Raw genomic sequence first — 21,963 nt, 5'->3', positions numbered from 1 at the left:
CACCCCGAACTCCACATCAAATCCGTCCAAACCAATCTGGGTGAACTTTAATGACCAATAAATATAATTCCTCTCAGTGATCAGCTGTCTGAGTGATTCCCTGACTCTGAGAGGAAGGGGTGTCTCTGGTCCACATTGTCAGGGTGTTGAGTTTACCAGGAGACAGAGACTGCAGGGACGGGAGGTTTTCTGTTGACTAATACACTGTGTGTGGACCCCGCTGGCAATTCTGGTGTTGTGACCCGAATCGAGACAAACACCAGGCTGCCCACTCCACCAACAACACATAACAGGGGACTTTCCATCTCACAACACTGGATTCAGTGATGAAACCCGTGATTAATGTTGTTGTCCCACCGAAATCATTAGAAACGTCCATTCAGGTGTTTTTAAATACGAGCGCTCCCCCACAGGTGACGTCACACAGGTGCACGCACGCGCCTGACGTCACACATGGGCTCCCCCACACCGGGATCTGCCCTCACGTGCGCCGTGTCTTACGTCACCCGCGCGCTGGAGAGCTCGAGCTTTATCGGTTTAACGGCTGGGCTACTAATCACGTGACCAGCCCCTCCCCCACCGCTGTCAACAGAGGATTCACGCGCTGCTCTATTCCCATTGGTGCGAAGCGATGTCAATCACTGGTTACAACCAATAGCGGAGGCGGACCAGTTGAGAGGGCGTTACCCCGCTGAATCAACCTGGCATTGCTCTCTCCGTCAAAGCGGAACAAATCCCAAAGTAAATGTCCGCTTTCTGATTTATTTCCATTTCCCTCCGAGGGAACAAAATCTTTGACATCAGCTGTTGAGAAAATCACCTTTGTTCTGCCCCATGTGAGATGAGGAGAGGTGAGGTACACCCCAGGTGCGGGACACGGGAAACTGGGTGAGAGTCGGGAAGGGGAATGAGGTGAAATGGCCATCGCAGAGTAATCTTGTGTCCGTCCCGCACAACAACAGGTGGACCCACTTTAGACACTGTCGGGGGGATCACTGACAGAGGAAAGTCAAAGGGGTGAGAGGGGACTAATATCCCAGTGGTGAGGCTCGCTAGTGCGAGTGTGGGGAGAGGGTGATGTGGTTCAAATAAGTTGTAGGGGGAATGGGAGCCAGAATGACAGAACAGATAGTGGGGAGGGTGAATTGACTTTATTACATACATCCTTCATATACATGAGGAGTAGAAATATTTACATTATGTCTCCGTCTAAATGTGCAATGTGTAATTTATAGTCATTTATAATAAATAGTTTGTACACAGGACAGTCAATATAACATAGAAATGCAATTGTATCAGCATGAATTAATCAGTCTGATGGCCTGGTAGAAGATGATGTCCCGGAGCCTGTTGGTCCTTTTGCTGTGGTACCGTTTCCTGGATGGGAGCAGCAGGAACAGTTTGTGTTTGTGGTGAATTGGGTCCCCAATATCCTTTGGGCCCTTTTTACACACCTGTCTCTGTAAATGTCCTGAATAGTGGGAAGTTCACATCTACAGATGCGCTGGGCTGTCCGCACCACACTCTGCAGGTTCCTGCGATTAAGGGAAGTACAGTTCCCATACCAGGCAGTGATGCAGCCGGTCAGGATGCTCTCAATTTTGTCCCTGCAGAAAATTCTTAGGATTTTGGGCCCCATCCCAAACCTCTTCAACCGTCTGAGGTGAAAGAGCTGCTGTGCTTTTTTTTTAAAAAATTTCTTATGTGTTCTCTTGCATTTCTTATACTCCATAAGAACCTGCCTGCCTATCCCTGTTCTGCAGCTCCATTTTGTGCTTCCCCAGGGTCTCAATATCTCTTGAAAACCAAGGTTCCCTACAGTCTCTATCTTTACCTTTTATTCTGACAAACGCACACCCACTTTGTACTTTGAAAACTTCACTTTGAAGGCCTCCCATTTACCAAGCACACCTTTTCCATAAAGCAGCCTGTCCCAGTCCACAGTTGCCAGATCCTAGTATCTTAATTCCAGGTGTTGATCCATGCCCTGAACACATCTGCCTTTCCTACGTTGCTCCTTGTATTGAAATATACAGGATTGAGCATATTTACTGCACCATGCTCAACGTTTCTCATTCCTGAATTTGTCTGAGGACTGAACAACATCTGTCTCCATAACCCCTCCACTATCTGTTCTGTTATTCAGGCTCCCATTCCCCCTGCAACTTTAGTTTAACCCCCCCCCCCTCTACCCCCCACCTCCCACCATGCAGCTCCATCACCCCTTTGGCTTTCCTCCCCCAGATCAATAAAAAGGAGGTGCATACCAGGTACAGGCAGATAGGAACAAATGGGGTACTTATGAGATACAGGAAATTCAAGTGAACACTTATGAAAGAAATAAAAGAAGACATCAGGTTGCCTCAGCAGACAAGGTGAAGGAGAATGCTCATGGATTCTGCAGGTATGTTAAGTGCGAAAAGATTGCAAGGGAAAAATTAATACTCTGCAAGATCAGAATGGTAATCAATATGAGGAGACAAAATAGATGTGAGAGATGTTTTTTTGGCTCAGGAGATGGACACAGAGTCTATAGAAGTGAGGCAAATCTGCATCAACTTCATGGACCCTGTACAGATTACAGAGGTGGAGGTGTTTACTGTCTGAAGGCAAATTAGCGTAGATCAATCCCCAGGGCCTGACAAGTTGTTCCCTAGGACCCTGCGGCAGACAAGTGCAGAAATTGTCGGGGCACAAGCACAGATATTTAAATCATTCTGAGTGACAGGTGAGGTACTGGAGGATTGGAGAACAGCCAATGTTGTTCCACTGTTCAAGAGAGGCTCTAAAAATAAACTAGGAAATTATACATTGTGAGCCTGACATCAGTAGTGGGAAAGTTATTGGAATGTGTGTGCCAGTAGGAAGTTCTTTGGATTTGGGGCCCCATCCCAAGCTTCTGGTGGAAGAGGTGCTGTTGTGCTCTTTTCACAACACAGCCAGTATGTACAGAGCATGTGAGATCCTCGGTGATGTTTATGCCGAGGAACTTAAAGCTGTTCACCCTCTCAACCCCAGATCCATTGATGTCAATAGGGGTTAGCCTGTCTCCATTCCTCCTGTCGTCCACAATCAGCTCCTTTGTTTTTGTGACAATGAGGGAGAGTTTGTTTTCTTGACACCAGTCAGATGTTGTTCAGACCTCAGACAGAGTCAGCAATCAAATGGTTGAGCATGGTGCGATGAATGTGCTGAGCTGTGTATATCACAATGCAAGAAGCATCGTAGGAAAGCCAAATGAGCTCAGGACAGGGAATTATGATATTGCAGCCATTATTGGGACTTGTTTGCACCCGACGGTCTGAGGGATTTTGAGGGACAAATTTGTGGAGAGATCGCAGACCATGCTAAGAAACAAAGGTTGATTCAGTAAATGATTTTAACTTTCCATATATTGACAGGGACTCCCATACTGTAAAAGGACTAGCTGGGGTAGAGTTTGTCAAATGTGCCCTTAATCAGTACGTAGAATTCCCGACGTAGAAGTGTGCAATAAGCTGTTAGGAAATGATCCAGGGCTGGTGACAGAATTTAGTGATCATAATGTTATGAGATTCAAAGTAAATATGGAAAAAGAGTGGTCTGGACCATGGGTTGAGATTCTAACTTGCAGAAAGTTCAATTTTAATGGTTTCAGAAAGGATCTGACAAGTGTGGTTTGGGACAGGCTGTTTTCTGGCAAAGGAGTACTTGGTAAGTGGGAGGCCTACAGAATTGAAATTTTGATGGTGCAGAGATTGTACGTGCCTGCCAAAATAAAAGTTGAAAGGTTACTGGTGCAGGGAACCTTGGTTTTCAAGAGATACTGAGGCCCCAGGTATTTTGTTCCTCTAAATGCCTCAGACTATCGGGTGCAACCAAGACTGTTAAATGACTACAATATCATAATTCCACCCCCGAGGTCATCCATCTTTTTTTTAGTCATTTTCTGTTGGTTTCTAAAAGCTTCCCAATAGTTTTTGCTCTTTTGTTTGCCCTCTCCTTGGCTTTTATGTTGGCTTTGGCTTCTCATTTCATCCACAGTTGTGTCCTTCCGCCTTTCTACTGCTTCCACTTCTTTGGGATGTATCGATCACTCAGCTCCCGAATTGCTCCCAGAAACTCCAGCCATTGCTGCTTCATTCTCTCTCCTACCTTTTCCCTTCCAAACAAGTTTGGCCATCTTCTCTGTCATAGAAACATGGAGAAGTTCGGTACGGAGACAGGATATTTGGCTCATCTAGTCAAAGCTGAAAGAACATTTAATCTGTCTAATGAAACTAACAGCACCGGGACCATCGCCCTCCATACCCCTACCATCCAGGCTCCCATCCAAACTTCTTTTAAATGGTGAAACTGAGCTGATATTCACCAGTTGTGCATTCCATACTCTCATGGCCATTTCAGTAAAGAGCTTTTCCAAATGTTTCCGATAAATTTTATTCTTCCCCACTGACCCATGACCTCTGGTTGTTATCCCACCCAACCTCAGTGGAAAAAGCTACTCGCATTTGCTCTATCTATACCCTCAAAATTTTGTATACTTCTACCAAATCCTCAAAGCAATGTATAATTTCTTGTTTATGTTTGGAGCCTTTTTTGGTGTATAAGATGATGAGAGCATTGATCGTGTGGATAGCCAGAGGTTTATTCCCAGGGCTGAAATGGCTAACACGAGGGGGCATAGATTAAGGTGCTTGGAAATAGAAACCTAGGGGATCCCAGGGGTAAGTTTTTTACCCAGAGAGTGGTGGGTGCATGGAATGCGCTGCCGGCTATTTGTGTGAGTATTTCAGTTACCATGGGGCCAGGAACCCATGCAGCTCAGTGGGAACAGGGAATAATACCAATGGACAGAGTCAAACTGAGCAAGGTCACAGATTGGAGATGGCAGAAATGCCCCATTCTTATAGAGACAGAAAGAGCATCAGAGAGTTTGATGGTCACTCCAGATTCCAGCTCTGTGCCCTGTTACAAGATGATTTCTCTCTCCAACTTGTGTTGAACTTCACTGTAACAATATGATGCCAGAATAGACCTTGACAACTCAAGTGACCTCATCTGAAAGGTTGTCCAACACTGATTGATGGATTTTGTAAATCTTTTTTTACAGGTTAAAAATGACAAGGAATTTGTCTACTGGAATCTCGAACACAACACGCCAGTTTTGCTGTCTCTGTCCAGATATTTAAGAAGTGGAGCAAGGAATTCACTCGACCATCCTTCCTGCTCAGACTGTTGGGAGGGTTTCTCTCGATCATCAGACCGACTGGCATTCCCATCATTTTACACAGGGAGGAACCCATTCATCTGATCAGACAGAGGGAATGGATTCAGCCAGTCCTCTGAACTGAAGGTACATTAGCAAGTTCACACTGGACAAGGCCATTCACCTGTTGCGTGTGTGAGAAGGGATTCAGTCGGTCTTTCCACCTGTGGACACTCCATTCAGTTCACACTGGGCGGAGGCTGGTTATCTGCTGAATTTGTGGGGAAGAATTCACTCGATCATCTGACCTAATGGCTCACCAGTCAGTTCATACTGGGGAGTGGCCATTCATCTGCTCAGACTGTGGGAAGGGATTCACTTGGTCATCCCAACTGAAGGTACATCAGCGAATTCACACTGGAGAGAGGCCGTTCACCTGCTCAGACTGTGGGAAGGGATTCACTTGCTCATCCGAACTGAAGGTACATCAGCGAGTTCACACTGGGGAGAGGCCGTTCACCTGCTCAGACTGTGGGAAGGGATTCACTCGGTCATCTCAACTGAAGGTACATCAGCGAGTTCACACTGGGGAGAGGCCATTCACCTGCTCAGACTGTGGGAAGGGATTCACTCAGTCATCCGACCTACTGTTACACAAGACAGTTCACACTAGGGAGAGGCTGTTCACCTGCCCGGACTGTGGGAAAGGATTCACTCAGTTACCCACCCTAATGGCACACCAGCGAGTTCACACTGGGGAGCGGCCCTTCACCTGCTCGGATTGTGGGAAGGGATTCACTTTGTCATCTCAGTTACTGAGTCACCAGTCAGTTCACACCGGGGAGTGGCCATTCACTTGCTCAGTGTGTGGGAAGGGATGCACTTGCTCATCCCAACTGAAGGTACATCAGCGAGTTCACACCGGGGAGAAGCCATTCACCTGCTCAGACTGTGGGAAGGGATTCACTCGGTCATCTCACCTGCAATCACACCGGTCAGTTCACACTGGGGTGTGGCCATTCATCTGCTCAGTGTGTGAGAAGGGATTCACTCAGTCATCTCAGCTGCAGAGACACCAGCGAGTTCACACTGGATAGAGGCCGATGAGCTGCTCAGACTTTGGGAAGAGATTCTCTCAGCCAAATCAACCAGATTTGCATCATTGAGTTCGCACTGAGGAGAGGCCATTCACCTGCTGTGAATGTGGGAATGGATTCATTCAGTTATCTATCCCTATGACACACTACCAGGTTCACACTGGGGAGTTGCTGTTCACCTGCTGTGAATGTGGAAGTGATTCACTCAGTCATCTTGTCAAATGTAACTATTGCTTCAGCTAGCAGCTTGATATAGGGGGTGATAGCCCCCCCCAGCCCAACGAAGCTTAAGAAATCTCATTTGGGTGGATGCTGTGCGATGTCTTCCCTGTTACAAATCAGTTCCCTGAAATAACAAACAGTACACAATATGTGATTAAACGATTGAGCTTTATAATTCTGACTTTGGCTATAGGGTTAGCAAAGAAAACAAAAAAAAAGAAAAAGAGCCCACTCTCTCCATTCGCGTCTTCTCATCTCTCCCCAGCAAAAGACCACGAAAATCTCTCTTCCAGGCTCACAAGAGAGAACATTTCTGTCATTGGATAGCCCCGCACTCCAAAACCCTGTTATCTCCAGTCATAACCTAAACATTTCTGCTACAGAGAAACCGTGATGTTACTATTGTGTCCACTCCTTTTCTGAAAGTTTATTTAAGCAATCTTGTAAATTGTCTGGCAGCCTTTTTGTTTTCTGTTTTCAATTTGTTTTGTCCGTGCTCCACCTGGTACTGTATTTCCTTGGTATTGTTTTATCTTCAATACATTTTGTCTTTGTAAAATTGAAAATTGTAAATAAAGTAATTTAAAAAAAAAGATCCCAGTGTGAGGTGCTCCACTGGTCGAGGCACATGTGTGTGGTGGGAATGGTTATATCTATTGAGGGAGTTGTTCCTGCTTGTTTATCCTGTAATATTATATTCGGATGGTTATTATGGATTGCCCTATCTGAAATAATGTATTGATTATCATATACTTTGTGAGATTTTGACTCTAAAACTGGATCAGGCTCGAATATATTTTGCCTTAATGAAGTGATGAAGGTCATTCATAAGTTTGTATTTTAAAGCAAGATTCTGGTGAATGATATTTGCCACTTGATTGTAATCAAATTGAGTTCAACTGCTGCAGGATCCTGGAATGTGTTGAATTGTGTCTGATTTCTCTTGTTATTCCCTGCATTTATTGCCTTGCTTGTTTGTATTGTACAACGTTTGCATATAGTTTTGATTTTTTTCTTATTTTTCTTAACCACCTTGTCCTGTATTTCTGCAAGGAACCCCTCTGTTTCTGGGAAGAGATCTCCAACTCTCAGTCAGGTGTTTGATGCTTCCTTGTCAACATCTGGTTGATCTTTTCTTCCACAGTGATGATTCATTTTTCTGAGTTAGCCTCTCATTTAAGTTTCTGGTCTGTATTTCTTATCACAATTGCATATATACACACAGACTGTTAAGTCCGGTTCAGTTTTCGTGAAAATATATACTCCGAAGTTTTATCTGACTGTTGTGTGATTTTTTTTTTCCAAGTGTGTTATTTCTCTTCCTCCATCTGTCCAAGGTAGTGTTAATCTAAGTGGGTTTGAGTGTAAATAGTCTTTTCTAAAGTTGTCATTTCAGTTCTTATTTATCTTTGTAAATTTTACTGATTGAAATATTTTCATTAAAAAAAGTCAATGTTGGTATTGATGAAAGTGTTTATTGCCTTTGTTGTATTTGTTAACAATTGATCTCGGTTTGGCAGGTTTTTTTTAAGCCTTGACTAAATTTTGTCAAAGGTTTTCCCTATTTCACACTACTTTCTATTGTCTTTGCTTGTTGATATTCCAAATACGTGGGTATCAAGAGTCCCGATGAAGCATCTTGGCCCGAAATGTTGATTCCCATCCATAGATGCTGCCTGACATGCTGAGCTCCTCCAGCACTTTGTGTGTAGTTCTCTAGATTTCTAGCATCTGCAGGTCCTCTTGTTTCCCAGATACTTATATGTTTCTTGAAAGAACAAGCTGGTAGTGGGGTTGTGTGGCTCTGTTGGTAAAATACTAAATAAGATCATTCGAAAGACGTGGCATAGGGTTGGAAGGTGTAGAATCTCTGTGGGTGGATTAAGGAACAGCAAATGTAAAAAAAAAAATCCCTGATGGGAATTGTATAGAGACCTCCAAACAGTAGTATGTTTTCCACAAATTACAATGGGAGATAGAAAATGCATGCCAAAAGGGCAATGTTACATGGGGGATTATCATGCAGGTGATTAGGAAAATGAGGATGGTATTGGTCTCAAGAGGAGGAATTCCTAGAATACCAACAAGATGCTTTTTTAGAGCAGCTCATCGTTGAGCCCTCTTGGGGATCAGCTATTCTGGATTGGGTGTTGTAATGAACCAGAATTAATTAGGTCACTTAAGTTCAAAGAACCCTTCAGGGCAAGTGATCTCAATATGATAAAATTCATCCTGACATTAGAGAAGGAGAGGCTTGTTACGTACCCCGTGACGGGTTAAATGAACCAGCAGCAATAGAGCAGACCTGGAGTCTGTTTTTAATGTTAAAAACCACTATTTATTAGTAACTACTTAATATAGTAACTTAAACCAGGCAAATCAAAAGTTAGCAATGTTATGTAAGGAAGTTCAGTTCAATCCTCAGGTTAATTGATGAGAGATGTTTGTGTAATGTCTGTGCCCCAATTTACCCCCGTTCACCTAGGGTGAACAGCCGTCGCCCTGCCACGAGTGCAATACTTCGGTGTAAATACGGTGTAATGCTCCCAACACAAATATCAGACAATACACCAAAGGCCAGTAAGTAATTACAGTTTTTGTTATTTCTTAGTGATGGGTTAGTAGAAACACATAACCTAAAGGCACCAAAGCAGTAAGTTTATCAGTTTGTGCACATAATGTTTTAATACGTTGGAGCTCACACCTCCGGTTCCATCCACAACGACCCTTTGAGCCCTCGGCCACCGTCCGAACCGCCGACTTCCAGTATCCGTCACCCTGGAACCGCTGTCCGCTCCTCACACGTCCGGCCTCCTCGCTCGCCTCCCGAAAAAGATGGCGAACTCCCACTCAGCTCAGACATACAAGATAGCATAACAATTCTCCAGTGATTAGTTCCACCCGTATCGGCAGGAGGAGGAGAAGATGGCGGCGTGACGCAGCGTGCAGCAGCCACTCCGGTGGTGATACCTGTAATCTGTCAAGTCGGGTGCCGTGCACAATCCTGATTTGATGGAGACAGACGTGAGAGCACGGAGGAACATCTGGAGAAACTTCTGAAATGCCTTCTTCACTACCGCTGCTACCGTGTGATCTGGAATCTCTGGAGGAGAAGGCCCGGAATCCTCGGCTTTGCTTGTTGCTCGGTGGCCGGGGTGGGGTCGAAGCGCTCGGCAGAGGATGGTGGTCAGGAGGCTGTATCGGAGGGGCAAGTCGGAGGCTCAAAGTTTTCGGACAGGCTCAGAGTTGGCTGTGGTCGGATGCTTCCAATGCATCGGCTGTTGTCAGCACATGGAGGTTTACGGCAGGGAGAATTTCTCCCTTTTGCCGCCTGCTATCAGGAGTCGATTGGAACTTTGAGACTTTTTTTTACCGTGCCCATGGTCTGCTCTTCATCAAATTATGGTATTGCTTTGCACTGCTGTAACTATATGTTATAACTATGTGGTCTTGTCAGTGTTAGTCTTTGGTTTGTCCTTTTTTTTTGTGATATCACTCTGGAGGAACATTGTATCATTTCTTAATGCATGTATTTCTAAATGACAATAAACGAGGACTGAGTGTCCTCATAATCTAAATAATCTAACTCAAGCATTTCGGCTACAGAAACCCATGACAGCATTAAGTGACATTACAGAGAAGCCATTCTGTTAGCCTGAACAGCTAACACCACAGTTAATGGTAATGAGAGCCTACATTCTCCCCCCACAGAATTCAGTCATGTCCTCATGACACTCAGATAATTTGCCAACCCTTCCTGCAAAACACAGAGCCCAACCCAAGTGCAGAAAGCAGTGACATAACTCCCCGAAACAGTGGAGATCACACCCTGTTCCCTGGGCGCTATCAAGGCCAACCTATGTGGGGGGTCCTTACTTCTCTGTGACCTGTGTACTCCCTCCTCGAACTCCTCCACCTCGGACATTACAGGAGACTCATGGAAACTATGAGGCGAACCCTCCTGCGAGCGGTCACCCAAACCCCTCTGCACCTCGGAACCCTCTATCTCTCACTCGGGCCCCACATCATCCTCTCCAACGCCCTGTGGTACCCCTGACGGCCCATCAGTAGCCACCCTTACCCCGTCTAACCCAGTGGGGGAAGGGCCAGGAGCCTCCCCCTCAATCATGGGGGCCTCAGCGAACAGCCACATGCACCAGTTGTCCGAGTCATCATCCTCCTCTGAGCGGGCCCGTCTCTCCCGGTGTGGGCTCTTCCTCCATCCCACGTGGACGCAGAGTCCCAGTACTGGTTGTAGCCGGCACCTGGGGCTCCCGTTCCATCTGTACATCTCACCCCAGGGGCGACAGATGATTCCGATGGAGAATCTTGACCGGCCCCTTCCCATCCTCGGGCTGCACTTGGAAAACGGTAAGTCGGGCAACTGACTCTCCACCAGATAGGGTGTGCCCGACCAGCGATCAGCCAACCTGTGCTTCCCAGGAAATCCCAAATTCCTTACGAGGACTCGGTCTGCCGGCAGGAGTTGGGAGAACTTCACTTTCTGGTCACACCTCTTCTTATTTCTCCGATTCTTCTTGGCAGCTGCCTCCCCAGCCAACTCATAAGCCTTTGCAGCTCCTTCTTCATATCAGACACATACTTCAAGTAAGGCTTCGGCGAAACTTCACCTGCGGCAGTCCTGAAACAGAGGTCAATGGTACTGAGAGCCCTACCTTTGTATCCCAAAGGTGAATGTCAAGAGAAGGCAATTACATTGTTTTCCTCGATGATAAACTGGATAAAAATAGCTGCAGGTTTTATCTCTGTCGTTCCCAGATCCACACACGAAGTATCTCCTACAGTGATCTTCACGGAATATCCTTTTGACACGAGTGGTTACCACAACACCACACCCGAATTCAGCTACAGGTCATCCCAAAGTGGTGACCACAGGTTACTCAACCAGAATCCACTTATGCATCATCACCAAAAGATAGCTTATCACAGGGGTAGCGTGTTCGGGGGGAACTACCACCCAGGCAAGGGTAACACACACAGGTAGATTCCACAGGGTTGCCCCAGTCACACAACGTGATAGCCACTTGTCCAGTTCCACGACGTACGAAGTAACTCCAGCAGTGATTTACCACAGGGATACCGTCTTCCAGTGGACTACCACGCCCAGGCAAGGGTAAAACAGAAGTGGTATTCACAAATGTTATTCCCCAACCAGAAAGACCCACTCCAGTGGATCAAACTATGTGACAATCACACATTCCTATTCGCTGGAATCAATAACCAAACCCACCCTTGTGGGCTGTTGGGAGAGTCCAAACAGTGACCCCTTGTCACTCGGTTCTTTGTTTCAAACCTTCCTCCCCACTTCTCTGCAACGGCTTCCACCCACTGCCACTGTGTGTCTGCTTGTGAGAGTCACTTATCAATACCCTGGATCGATGCTCAACCCAAATTTCAAACAAATCATTTGTTCCATTCCCCAAGACCTTTGGTTCCGTATGTTCCTATGACAACATCCGCAGATGGTCTCTCCTGGTCAAAATAACACTCCACTTTGTTTTGAGAGATCTCCAAGCCCTGTCTCTCCAAACCACAAACTTGAAAAAACAACCCCGTTGTTTATTTTCAAATTCCAAAACTCAATTTAACAGAATAACACCCACTTTCTCATCAAACCACTGTTCCCTCAGCAAGACCAAGGGTCCTGAAACCAATCCAGACTTCACAAAAGGACTGAATTCCCTTCCAACCAAATCAGACATTTCAGGTTTTAACTGAGCTTCAACACAACGCTCAGCATCCTGCGGATTTACAGATGCTTCAACAACCTGAACCCAGGCAACTGGAACTGCCTCCTCTTCCAGGCTTTCATCACTAGTCCCAGCTTCCACTTCTAGTTTACCCTGGTCATCCCAGCTACTCTCTTGGAAGCTCTCATCCGAGGTAAATTTCACCTTGTGGGTCAAAACAAGCTCATCTGCTAATCTAGCAGCCTCCTGCAAAGTGGCAGCATCCTTTTCATCTAAATACAGCTTTATGTCATCAGGGACGCACCTTTTGAATTCTTCGATCAAAACCAACTCTTTCAAGTTGTTAATATCCTCATTTACCCCAACAGAGGTGCACCAACGATTGAAGTACACAGACTTCTCATTGGCAAATTCCACATATGTTTGGTTGCCAGATTTCCTCAAATCTCTAAACTTTTGTCTGTAAGCGTCCGGAACCAACTCATAAGGCTTGAGCACAGCCTCTTTCACTGAGTCATAATTAGCTGCCTCTTCAAGTGTTAGGGCAGAATACGCTTGCTGGGCTTTCCCCTGAATTACACTTTGTAACACAACAGCCCAGCTGTCTTTCGGCCACCTTCGATTCTGAGCCACTTTTTCAAAATGCAAGAAGGACTCATCAACTTCTGCTTCATCAAATGGAGGTACCAACTTAACTTCTCAACGGGCACTAAACCTCTCACCAAGGTCTGGCACTGGACCTCCTTGCGGCCATCTCTCCACCTCGAACCACCTCTGTCTTTCTGCCTCTTTCCTCTGTTTGTCCGCTTCCTCAGCCTCAAACTGTTTTAGTCGTAACTCATGCTGTCTTTGCTTATCCTCAGCCTCTCTCTTTAATTTTTCTAACTGGAGCTGAAGCTCAGTCTCAGTAGGTTTACTTTCAGCAAACATTTCCAACACATCTCCGTCAAACCTTCCTTAGATAGATAATACTCCGCTGTCACATCTCTGTCAAACACTTCCTCAGATACATAATACTCCGCTGTCACATCTCCGTCAAACCTTCCTTAGATAGATAATACTCCGCTGTCACATTTCCGTCAAACACTTCCTCAGATACATAATACTCCCGTCACATCTCCGTCAAACACTTCCTTAGATACATAATACACCAGTGTCACATCTCCGTCAAACACTTCCTTAGATACACAATACTCCCCTGTCACATATCCATCAAACACTTCCTTAGATACATAATACTCCACTATTAATGTCTGTATCTGAGCCTTCCTCATTTTAGTGCTCACCTGAAGTTTTAATTTCTGATCGATTTCCAACAGCACAACCCTCTTTGCGCCATCCAATGCTTCAGGAGTTGTCTTTGTCAGAAACCCATCAACCTCCATTGCTGCTGATCTTCCACTCAGACAAATCAAAGGGGATTTCCCCAATCAGATCGATCATTAATCAATCAATTCAGCCCCCAAACAATTTGTTCATATCCCGGACGCAGGCCCCAATTATGTTACGTAAATGCAGCGGTTTAAATGAACCAGCAGCAATAGAGCACACCTGGAGTCTGGTTTTGATATTAAAAACTACTATATATTAGTAACTACTTAATATAGTAACTTAAACCAGGTAAATCAAAAGTTAGCAGTGTTATGCATATACTTGTGTGTAAATATAATTCCCAAACTCGTTAAAGCTCGGGTGACAAGAGTTAAAGTCTTACAATGGTAATGTAAGGAAGTTCAGTTCAATTGGTGTGAGAGAGAGAGAGAATGGGGTATTTGTAATCCAAGGTGAAAACCACACTAGGAGAAGAACGAGTAAACAGGTCCCATTGATCTTCCGTCGTCAGGCTCCAAATCCACTCTTGAGTTAGCCAAACGCAGCTTATCGCTAAGGGGACCGTCTTCGAGGGTAAACTACCTCCCAGGCAAGGGTAGACACACCGGTAGCCTCCACAGGGTCAGCCCTTCCACACACCGTGATAGCCACTGATCAATTACCCTGATCGATCCTCAATCCTCGCTTGTGGGCACTCGAAAGTTCCATCCAGTGACTCCTCTGTCACTGGCCTCCTTTCACTGACCGGTCGCCGTAACCGGTGTCCCACTGTGTGTCTCTGGGAGAGTCATCTGACCTTGCTTAAATAAACACGCTACGAAGCAGTTTCTCTCTCTCTCTCATTTAAAGGCACAGTCCATGTCCACCATGAGTACTTCCCCACATTCACAGTAGGTGATCGGCCTCTCCCCAGTGTGGACACGCAGACGTTCCTTCAGTTGAGATGATTGAATGAATCCCTTCCCACTGACAGAGCAGGTGAACGAACATTTCCTTGTGTGTCAGTATGTGAAATGACCAATTGAATCCCTTCCCACAGACTGAGCAAGTTAATGGTCACTCCCTGGTGTGAACTGACTGGTGTCTCAGTAGATGAGGTGAGCAAGTGAAGCCCTTCCCACAGTCTGAGCAGGTGAACGGCCTCTCCCCGGTGTGAACTTGCTGATGTGCCTTCAGATGAGATGACTGAATGAATCCCTTCCCACAGTCTGAGCAGGTGAACGGCCTCTCCCCAGTGTGAACTCGCTGATGTACCTTCAGTTCAAATGACTCTACGAATCCCTTCCCACACACTGAGCAGGTGAATGGCCTCTCCCCAGTGTGAACTGACTGGTGTCTCAGTACAGCAGATGACTTTGTGAAACCCTCTCCACAGACTGAGCAGGTGTACGGCCTCACCCCAGTGTGAATTCGCTGATGTACCTTCAGTTGAGATGACTGAGTGAATCCCTTCCCACAGTCTGAGCAGGTGAACGGCCTCTCCCCAGAGTGAACTCTCTGATGTACCTTCAGTTGATATGACTCAGTGAATCCCTTCCCACAGTCTGAGCAGGTGAACGGCCTCTCCCCAGTGTGAACTCGCCGATGTACCATCAGTTGAGATGACTGAGTGAATTCCTTCCCACAGTCTGAGCAGGTGAACGGCCTCTCCCCAGTGTGAACTCGCTGATGTACCTTCAGATTAAATGAGCAAGTGAATCCCTTCCCACAGACTGAGCAGGTGAATGGCCTCTTTCCAGTGTGAACTCTCTGATGTACCTTCAGGTTACACGACTGAGTGAATCCCTTCCCACAGTCTGAGCAGGTGAATGGCCACTCCCCGGTGTGAACTGACTGGTGTCTCAGTAACTGAGATGACACAGTAAATCCCTTCCCACAGTCTGAGCAGGTGAACGGCCGCTCCCCGGTGTGAACTCGCTGGTGAGCCATTAGGTCAGATAACCGAGTGAATCCTTCCCCACAAATTCAGCAGATGACCAGCCTCTGTTCGAAGTGAACTGACCGGTGTGTCCACAGGTGGGAAGACCGACTGAATCCCTTCTCACACACAGAACAGGTGAATGGCCTTGTCCCAGTGTGAACTTGCTGATGTACCTTCAGTTGAGATGACCGACTGAATCCATTCCCACTGTCTGAGCAGATGAATGGGTTCTCCCCTTTGTTGACGTACAGCTGGGATTTTCTTTTATCTACTGTCAGTTTAAAGTGCCACAGTTTTAAAGCCATGAAAACATTTTCTGCCCAGATGAATGGTTGGTCTGCACAGCTGTTAAAAGGAATTAAACGAACATTAGTATTATTTAATGTTCTTGTCACAGAGTCATAGAAAAGTACAACACACAAACAGGCCCTTTGGCCCATCTAGTTTGTGTTGAACTATTTAAACTATCTACCCCTGTACCCCTACCATCCAGGTACCTATACAAACTTGTTACACGTTGAAATTGAGCTCGCATGCACCAGTTGGACTGTCTGCTCATTCCACACCTGGATGACCGTCTGTGTGAAAAATTTTCCTCTCATGTTCCCCTTCATGTTTCACCTTTCACCCTTAACCCATGGCCTCTGGTTGTAGTCCCACCCCATCTCAGTGGAAAAAGCCAGCTTGCATTTACCCCATCTATAACCCTCATAATTTTGGCACACCTCCATCAAATCTCCCCTTGAGCTTCTACATTCCAAGGAATAAAGTCCTGACCTGTTCAATCTTTCCTTATAACCCAAGTCCTCCAGGCCTGGCAACATCCTTGTGAATTTTCTCTGAACTCTTTCAACCTCTTTTACATCTTTCCTGTAGGTAGGTGATAAAACTGCACACAACACTCCAAATTAGGCCTCACCAATGTCTTGTGCAGTGTGAACATAACATCCATCTCCTGTACTCAGTACTTTGGTTCATGAAGGCCAATATGCCAAAATCTTTCTTTCCGTCCCTATTTAACTGTGTCACCACTTTCAGTGAGTTATGGACATGTATTCCCAGATCCCTTTCTTCTACAGCAATCCTCAGTGCCTGACCATTCACTGTGTAAGACCCAGGTCCCACCAAAATGCAACACCTCGCACTTGTCTCCATTAAATTCCATTTTGCATTTCTCCAGCTGGTCCAGATCACACTGCAAGCCATTATACCCTTCCTCACTGTCCACTACACCCCCAATCTCAGTGTCATCCAGAAATCTGCTGATCCAGTTAACCACACTATCATCCAGATTACTGATCTAGATGACAAACAACAACAGATCCAGCACCGATCCCTGTGGCAAACCACTAGTCACAGGCCTCCGGTCAGAGAGGCAACCATCGGCTTCTCCCAAAACCAGTGTCTCATGCAATTTACTATCTTATCTTGAATGCTGAGTGACCGAACCTTCTTGACCCACTTCCCATATGAGACTTTGTCAAGTGCCTTGCTAAAGTCCATGTAGACAACATCCACTGCCTTGCCTTCATCCACTTTCCTGATAACTTCCTCGAGAGACTCTATTAGATTGGTTAGACATGACCTACCATGCACAAAGCCATGCTGCCTATCCTTAATCTATCTATCCAAATACTTATATATCTGGTTCCTGCACGTAAGTTCCAATGACTTTCCCACTACTGATGTCAACCTCACTGATGTACAACTTCCTAGTTTATTTTTAGAGCCTTTCTTGAACAGCGGAACAACATTGGCTGTCCTCCAATCCTCCAGTACCACACCAGTCACTAAGGATTATTTAAATATCTGTGCTTGGGTCCTGACAATTTCTGCACTTGTTTTCCGCAGAGTCCCATGGAACAACTTGTCAGGCCCTGGGGATTTATCCACGCTAATTTGCCTTAAGACAGCAAGCACCTCCACCTCTGTAATCTGTACAGGGTCCATGAAGTTGATGCCATTTTGCCTCACTTCTATAGACTCTGTGTCCATCTCCTGAGTAAATGTGGATGCAAAAAATAATATTTAAAATCTCCCCCATATATTTTGTCTCCTCATACAGATTACCATTCTGATCGTCCAGAGTGGGCATGTTTCTGTACTGAACTGGCCAAACGTGATTGGGAGGGGAAGCTGGTAAGAATGATGATGGAGCAGCGATGGCTGGAGTTTCTGGGAGCAATTCGGGAGCTGAGTGATCGATACATCCCAAAGAAGTGGAAGCATTAGAAAGGCAGGAGGACACAACCGTGGATGAAATGAGAAGCCAAAGCCAACATAAAAAGCAAAGAGAGGGCAAACAAAAGAGCAAAATCTATTGGGAAGCTTTTAGAAAGCAACAGAAAATGACTAAAAAAGATGTCAGATGAGTTCAGGGTGTGGAATTATGATATTGTAGTCACTAATGAGTCTTTGTAGCACCCAACAGTCTGAGGCATTTGAAGGAACAAAATATCCAGGGCCTCAATATCTCTTGAAAACCAAGGTTCCCTGCACCAGTTACCTTTCAACTTTTATTTTGACAGGCACATACAAACTCTACACCCTCAGAATTTCACTTCTGAAGACCTCCCACTTACCAAGTACTCCTTTGCCAGAAAACAGCCTGTCCACACTTGTCAGATCCATTCTGATACCATCAGAATTGACCTTTCTCCAATTTAGAATCTCGACCCATGGTTCAGTCCTTTCTTTTTCCATGTTAACTTGGAATCTCATGGCAATATGATCACTAGATGCAAAGTGTTCCCATACACTAATATTCTGTCACTAGCCCTGGATTATTTTCTAATAGCTTATTGCACATTTCTATGCTGGGAATTCTATGTGCTGATTAATGGCACATCTGACAAACTCTACCCCATCTAGTCCTTTTACATCTGGGAGTCACGTCAATCTATGGAAATTTAAAATCATTTAGTATATCAAGCATTGGCATAGTCTGCGATCTCTCTTGCTAATTTGTTCCTCCAAATTCCTCAGATTGTTGGGTGCAAACAAGTCCCAGTCATGTCAACAAGATCACAATTCCCTGCCCTGAGGTCTGAACAGCATTTGCCTGGTGTCAAGAAAACAACCTCTCCCTCATTGCCACAAAAACAAAGGAGCTGATTGTGGACGACAGGAGGAATGGAGACAGGCTAACCCCTATTTACACCAATGGATCTGGGGTTGAGAGGGTGAACAGCTTTAAGTTCCTCGGCATACACATCACCGAGGATCTCATGTGGTCTGTACATACCAGCTGTGTGGTGAAAAAGGCACAGCAGTGCCTCCTTCATGTCAGACGGTTGAAGAAGTTTGGGATGGGGCCCCAAATCCTAAGAACTTTCTACAGGGTCACAACTGAGAGATCCTGACTGGCTGCATCACTGCCTGGTATGGGAACTGTACTTCCCTTAATCACAGGAACCTGCAGAGAGTGGTGCGGACAGCCCAGCGCATCTGTAGTTGTGAACTGCCCATGATTCAGGACATTTACAGGGACAGGTGTGTAAAAGGGGCCCAGAGGACCACTGGGGACCCTACTCAACCGAACCACAGACTGTTCCAAGCTGCTACCATCCGGGAAACAGTACTGCAGCATAAAAGCCAGAACCAACAGGCTTCTTCTATCAGGTCATCACACTGCTTAATTCATGCTGATACAACTGTATTTCTATGTTATATTGACTGTCCTGTTCTATTATAAATTACTATAAATTGCACATTGCACATTTAGATGGAGATGCAACACAGATTTTTACTCCTCATGCATGTGAAGGATGTAAGTAAGAAAGTCAATTCAATTCACCCTCTCTATTACCTGGCATTCTGGCTCCCATCCCCTCTACAACTTTGGTTTAACACCCCCCCCCCCACCCACCACACTAGCACAAGCAAGCCTTAACACTAGGATATCAGTCCCCTTCTAGTTCTGTTCCCCTAACTAGCAAATCCCCTATCACCTCTTTGACTTTCCTCTGCCACGTAATCTCCTCCCCCCAACAGTTTCTAAAGTGGTAGAATACATAGAACATAAAAAAAACATAGAAAACCTACAGCACAAAACAGGCTCTTCGGCCCACAAAGCTGTGCCAAACATGTCCCTACCTTAGAGCTACCGAGGCTTACCCAGAGCCCTTTACTTTTCTAAGCTCCATGTACCCATCCAGGAGTCTCTGAAAATACGTTATTGTTTCCACCTCCTCCACTGCCGCCGGCAGCCCATTCCATGCACTCACCACTCTCTGCATGAATAACTTATCCCCGACATCTCCTCTGTATTTACTTCCAAGCACCTTAAACCTATGCCCTCTCGTGCTAGCCATTTCAGCCCTGGGAAAAAGCCTCAGACTATCCACACAATCAATGCCTTTCATTATCTCGTACACCTCTATCAGGTCACCTCTCATCCTCCGTCACTACAAGGAAAAATGGCCAAGTTCACTCAACATATTCTCATAAGGCATGCTCGCCTGTCGAGGCAAAGTCCTTATAAATCTCCTCTGCACCCTATCTATGGCCTACCTGTTGTTGTGGGGGATGGCCACAACAGTATTCTGCGATGGCTATTTAATCTCATTCCCCTTCCTCACTCTCACCCAGTTTCCTGTGTCCTGCACTTTGGGTGTAACTCACCTCTCTTTATCCCACCCCTTCCGACTCCCGGATGATACGGAATTCATCCATTTCCAGCCCCAACTCCTTAAAGTGGCGACACAACATGTGCACACTGAATTTTATATATAGAGGTACTCATTTTAACAGCTAGCAAATCACTGTCAGTAATAATTTTGATCTGCAATCTCACACAACGTATGTAACAGGTCTGTAGCAGGTAATGAAGGATTTTCTCACTGGAGCAATTGCACACTGTCCATATCTGATTTGCTTGCTAAATAATGCTATAAAAAGTCAGATTTTCAAATATCACTCCACTTCTTCCCACTTGCAAATTCTCCAGCAACTTTTGCATCCCCACAATACACACAGGTAACACCAGTTTCTGTATTGTACATAAATATTTCCCCTGAACCCTCCCCCAGGTGACTGACGGTGGTGAACTCAGTGATGGCAATGCCAATGAATATGAAGGGAAGGGCAGTAGTCTGTCTCATTGGAGTCTGGCACATTTGTGATGTGAAAGCTACTTGTTGCCCAGGACAAGGTGTTTGATATCATTATGTACCCAGAGAGAGTGGGACAAAACATGTTCTCATGGGTAGAAAGTCCAGAACAAGAGGGGGTGGAACAAGCAACAGACACAAAATGCTGGGGGAACTCAGCAGGCCAGGCAGCATCTATGGAAAAGAGTACTAATGCTGAGTTCCTCCAGCAATTTGTGTGTGTTGCTCGGATTTCCAGCATCTGCAGATTTTCTCTTGTTTGTGACTGGAGGCAGAACAAAGGTGATTTTCACAACAGCTGATGTAAAAGATTTTGTTCCCTTTCTCCGAGTTCCCGATCCTTGCATTTAGACAGCTGGAGCTCAGCTCTGTCTGAGAGACCCATCGGTTCCCATTCCCTCATCAGCCGGAAGCTCCCCGGGGCCCGTGTACGGATGGTGGGGCTGAGAGAGAGGGAAGAGAGCAGGACTGTCCCGGGATTGCGGGTCACGGAGTCCGGAGTCACAGCAACTACCCGAAGTCGGTGTTGAAAACGCCGCCCGGTGAGACCCCCAACCCGGAGATCCCTTCTCACCTCAACCGATCATCCGGGGCCTTTTGTGCCCCGCGCGCTGGTGAGCTCGAGCTTGGTCGGTTTAACGGCTGGGATACTAATCACGTGACCAGACCCTCCCCCACCGCTGTCAACATAGGCGCTGCGGTATTCCCATTGGTGCGAAGCGATGTCAATCACAGCTTCCAGCCAATAGAGGAGGCAGGTCAGCCGAGAGGGCGTTACCCCGCTGACTCCGTCTCCCGAACTTCCCGTCACGGCGGGACAACCGTCAAAGTAAATGTCCGCTTTCTGATTTATTTCCATCTCCCTCCGAGGGAAGTTGGGGCGTTTGTGAAGCGTCTCCTGCGGCCGGAGTCTGATGTGTCGCTGAGAGGTAGGAGGAGACCGCTCGGCCCGTCGGTTTGATGCCGGTTCCCCGGGGAGGGAGAGGATGAAGACGGGGAGAGAGGGGGCGGACAGGATGTTTGTCCCGGTGGGGACAGGAGGGGCTCATCTGTGGAAATGTCTGAGCCCACGGTGGTGGCGATTCACCACATTGGGGGGCAAACACCGGCAGACTGTTGCCCTGCAAGCGGGGCCAATGGTCCGGGCAAAGTGACAATTATTTGTGTTTTGTTGAGACTGTACCGGGAATATGGTGTAAAATCCCGCTCCCCACACTAACACGGGTCACACAGACCAAAGAACAAACTGCCGGAGGAACTCAGTGGGTCGGGCAGCATCTGTGGAGGGAAATGGACCGTCAACATTTCGGGCCGAGACCCTCCCTCTGGACTGAGAGTGGACGGGAAATAGTCCGAGAAAAGAGGTGAGGGGTGGGGATGG

At 46.2% G+C, this 21,963-nt stretch overlaps 1 protein-coding gene across 1 annotated transcript in view; it reads right to left on the bottom strand.

Moving 5' to 3' along the window:
* The window catches only part of LOC140208507 (uncharacterized), a 108,995-nt gene that overhangs the window by 71,295 nt on the left and 15,737 nt on the right, over positions 1-21,963 (bottom strand). Inside the window, 1 exon segment of the mRNA XM_072277231.1 lies at positions 14,973-15,220. Within this exon segment, the coding sequence (XP_072133332.1) occupies positions 14,973-15,220 (248 nt within the window).

Source organism: Mobula birostris, chromosome 13, assembly GCF_030028105.1.
Source record: "Mobula birostris isolate sMobBir1 chromosome 13, sMobBir1.hap1, whole genome shotgun sequence".
In the NCBI taxonomy this organism is placed as follows: Eukaryota; Metazoa; Chordata; class Chondrichthyes; order Myliobatiformes; family Myliobatidae; genus Mobula; species Mobula birostris.
This window is presented reverse-complemented; position numbering and strand designations above follow the sequence as displayed.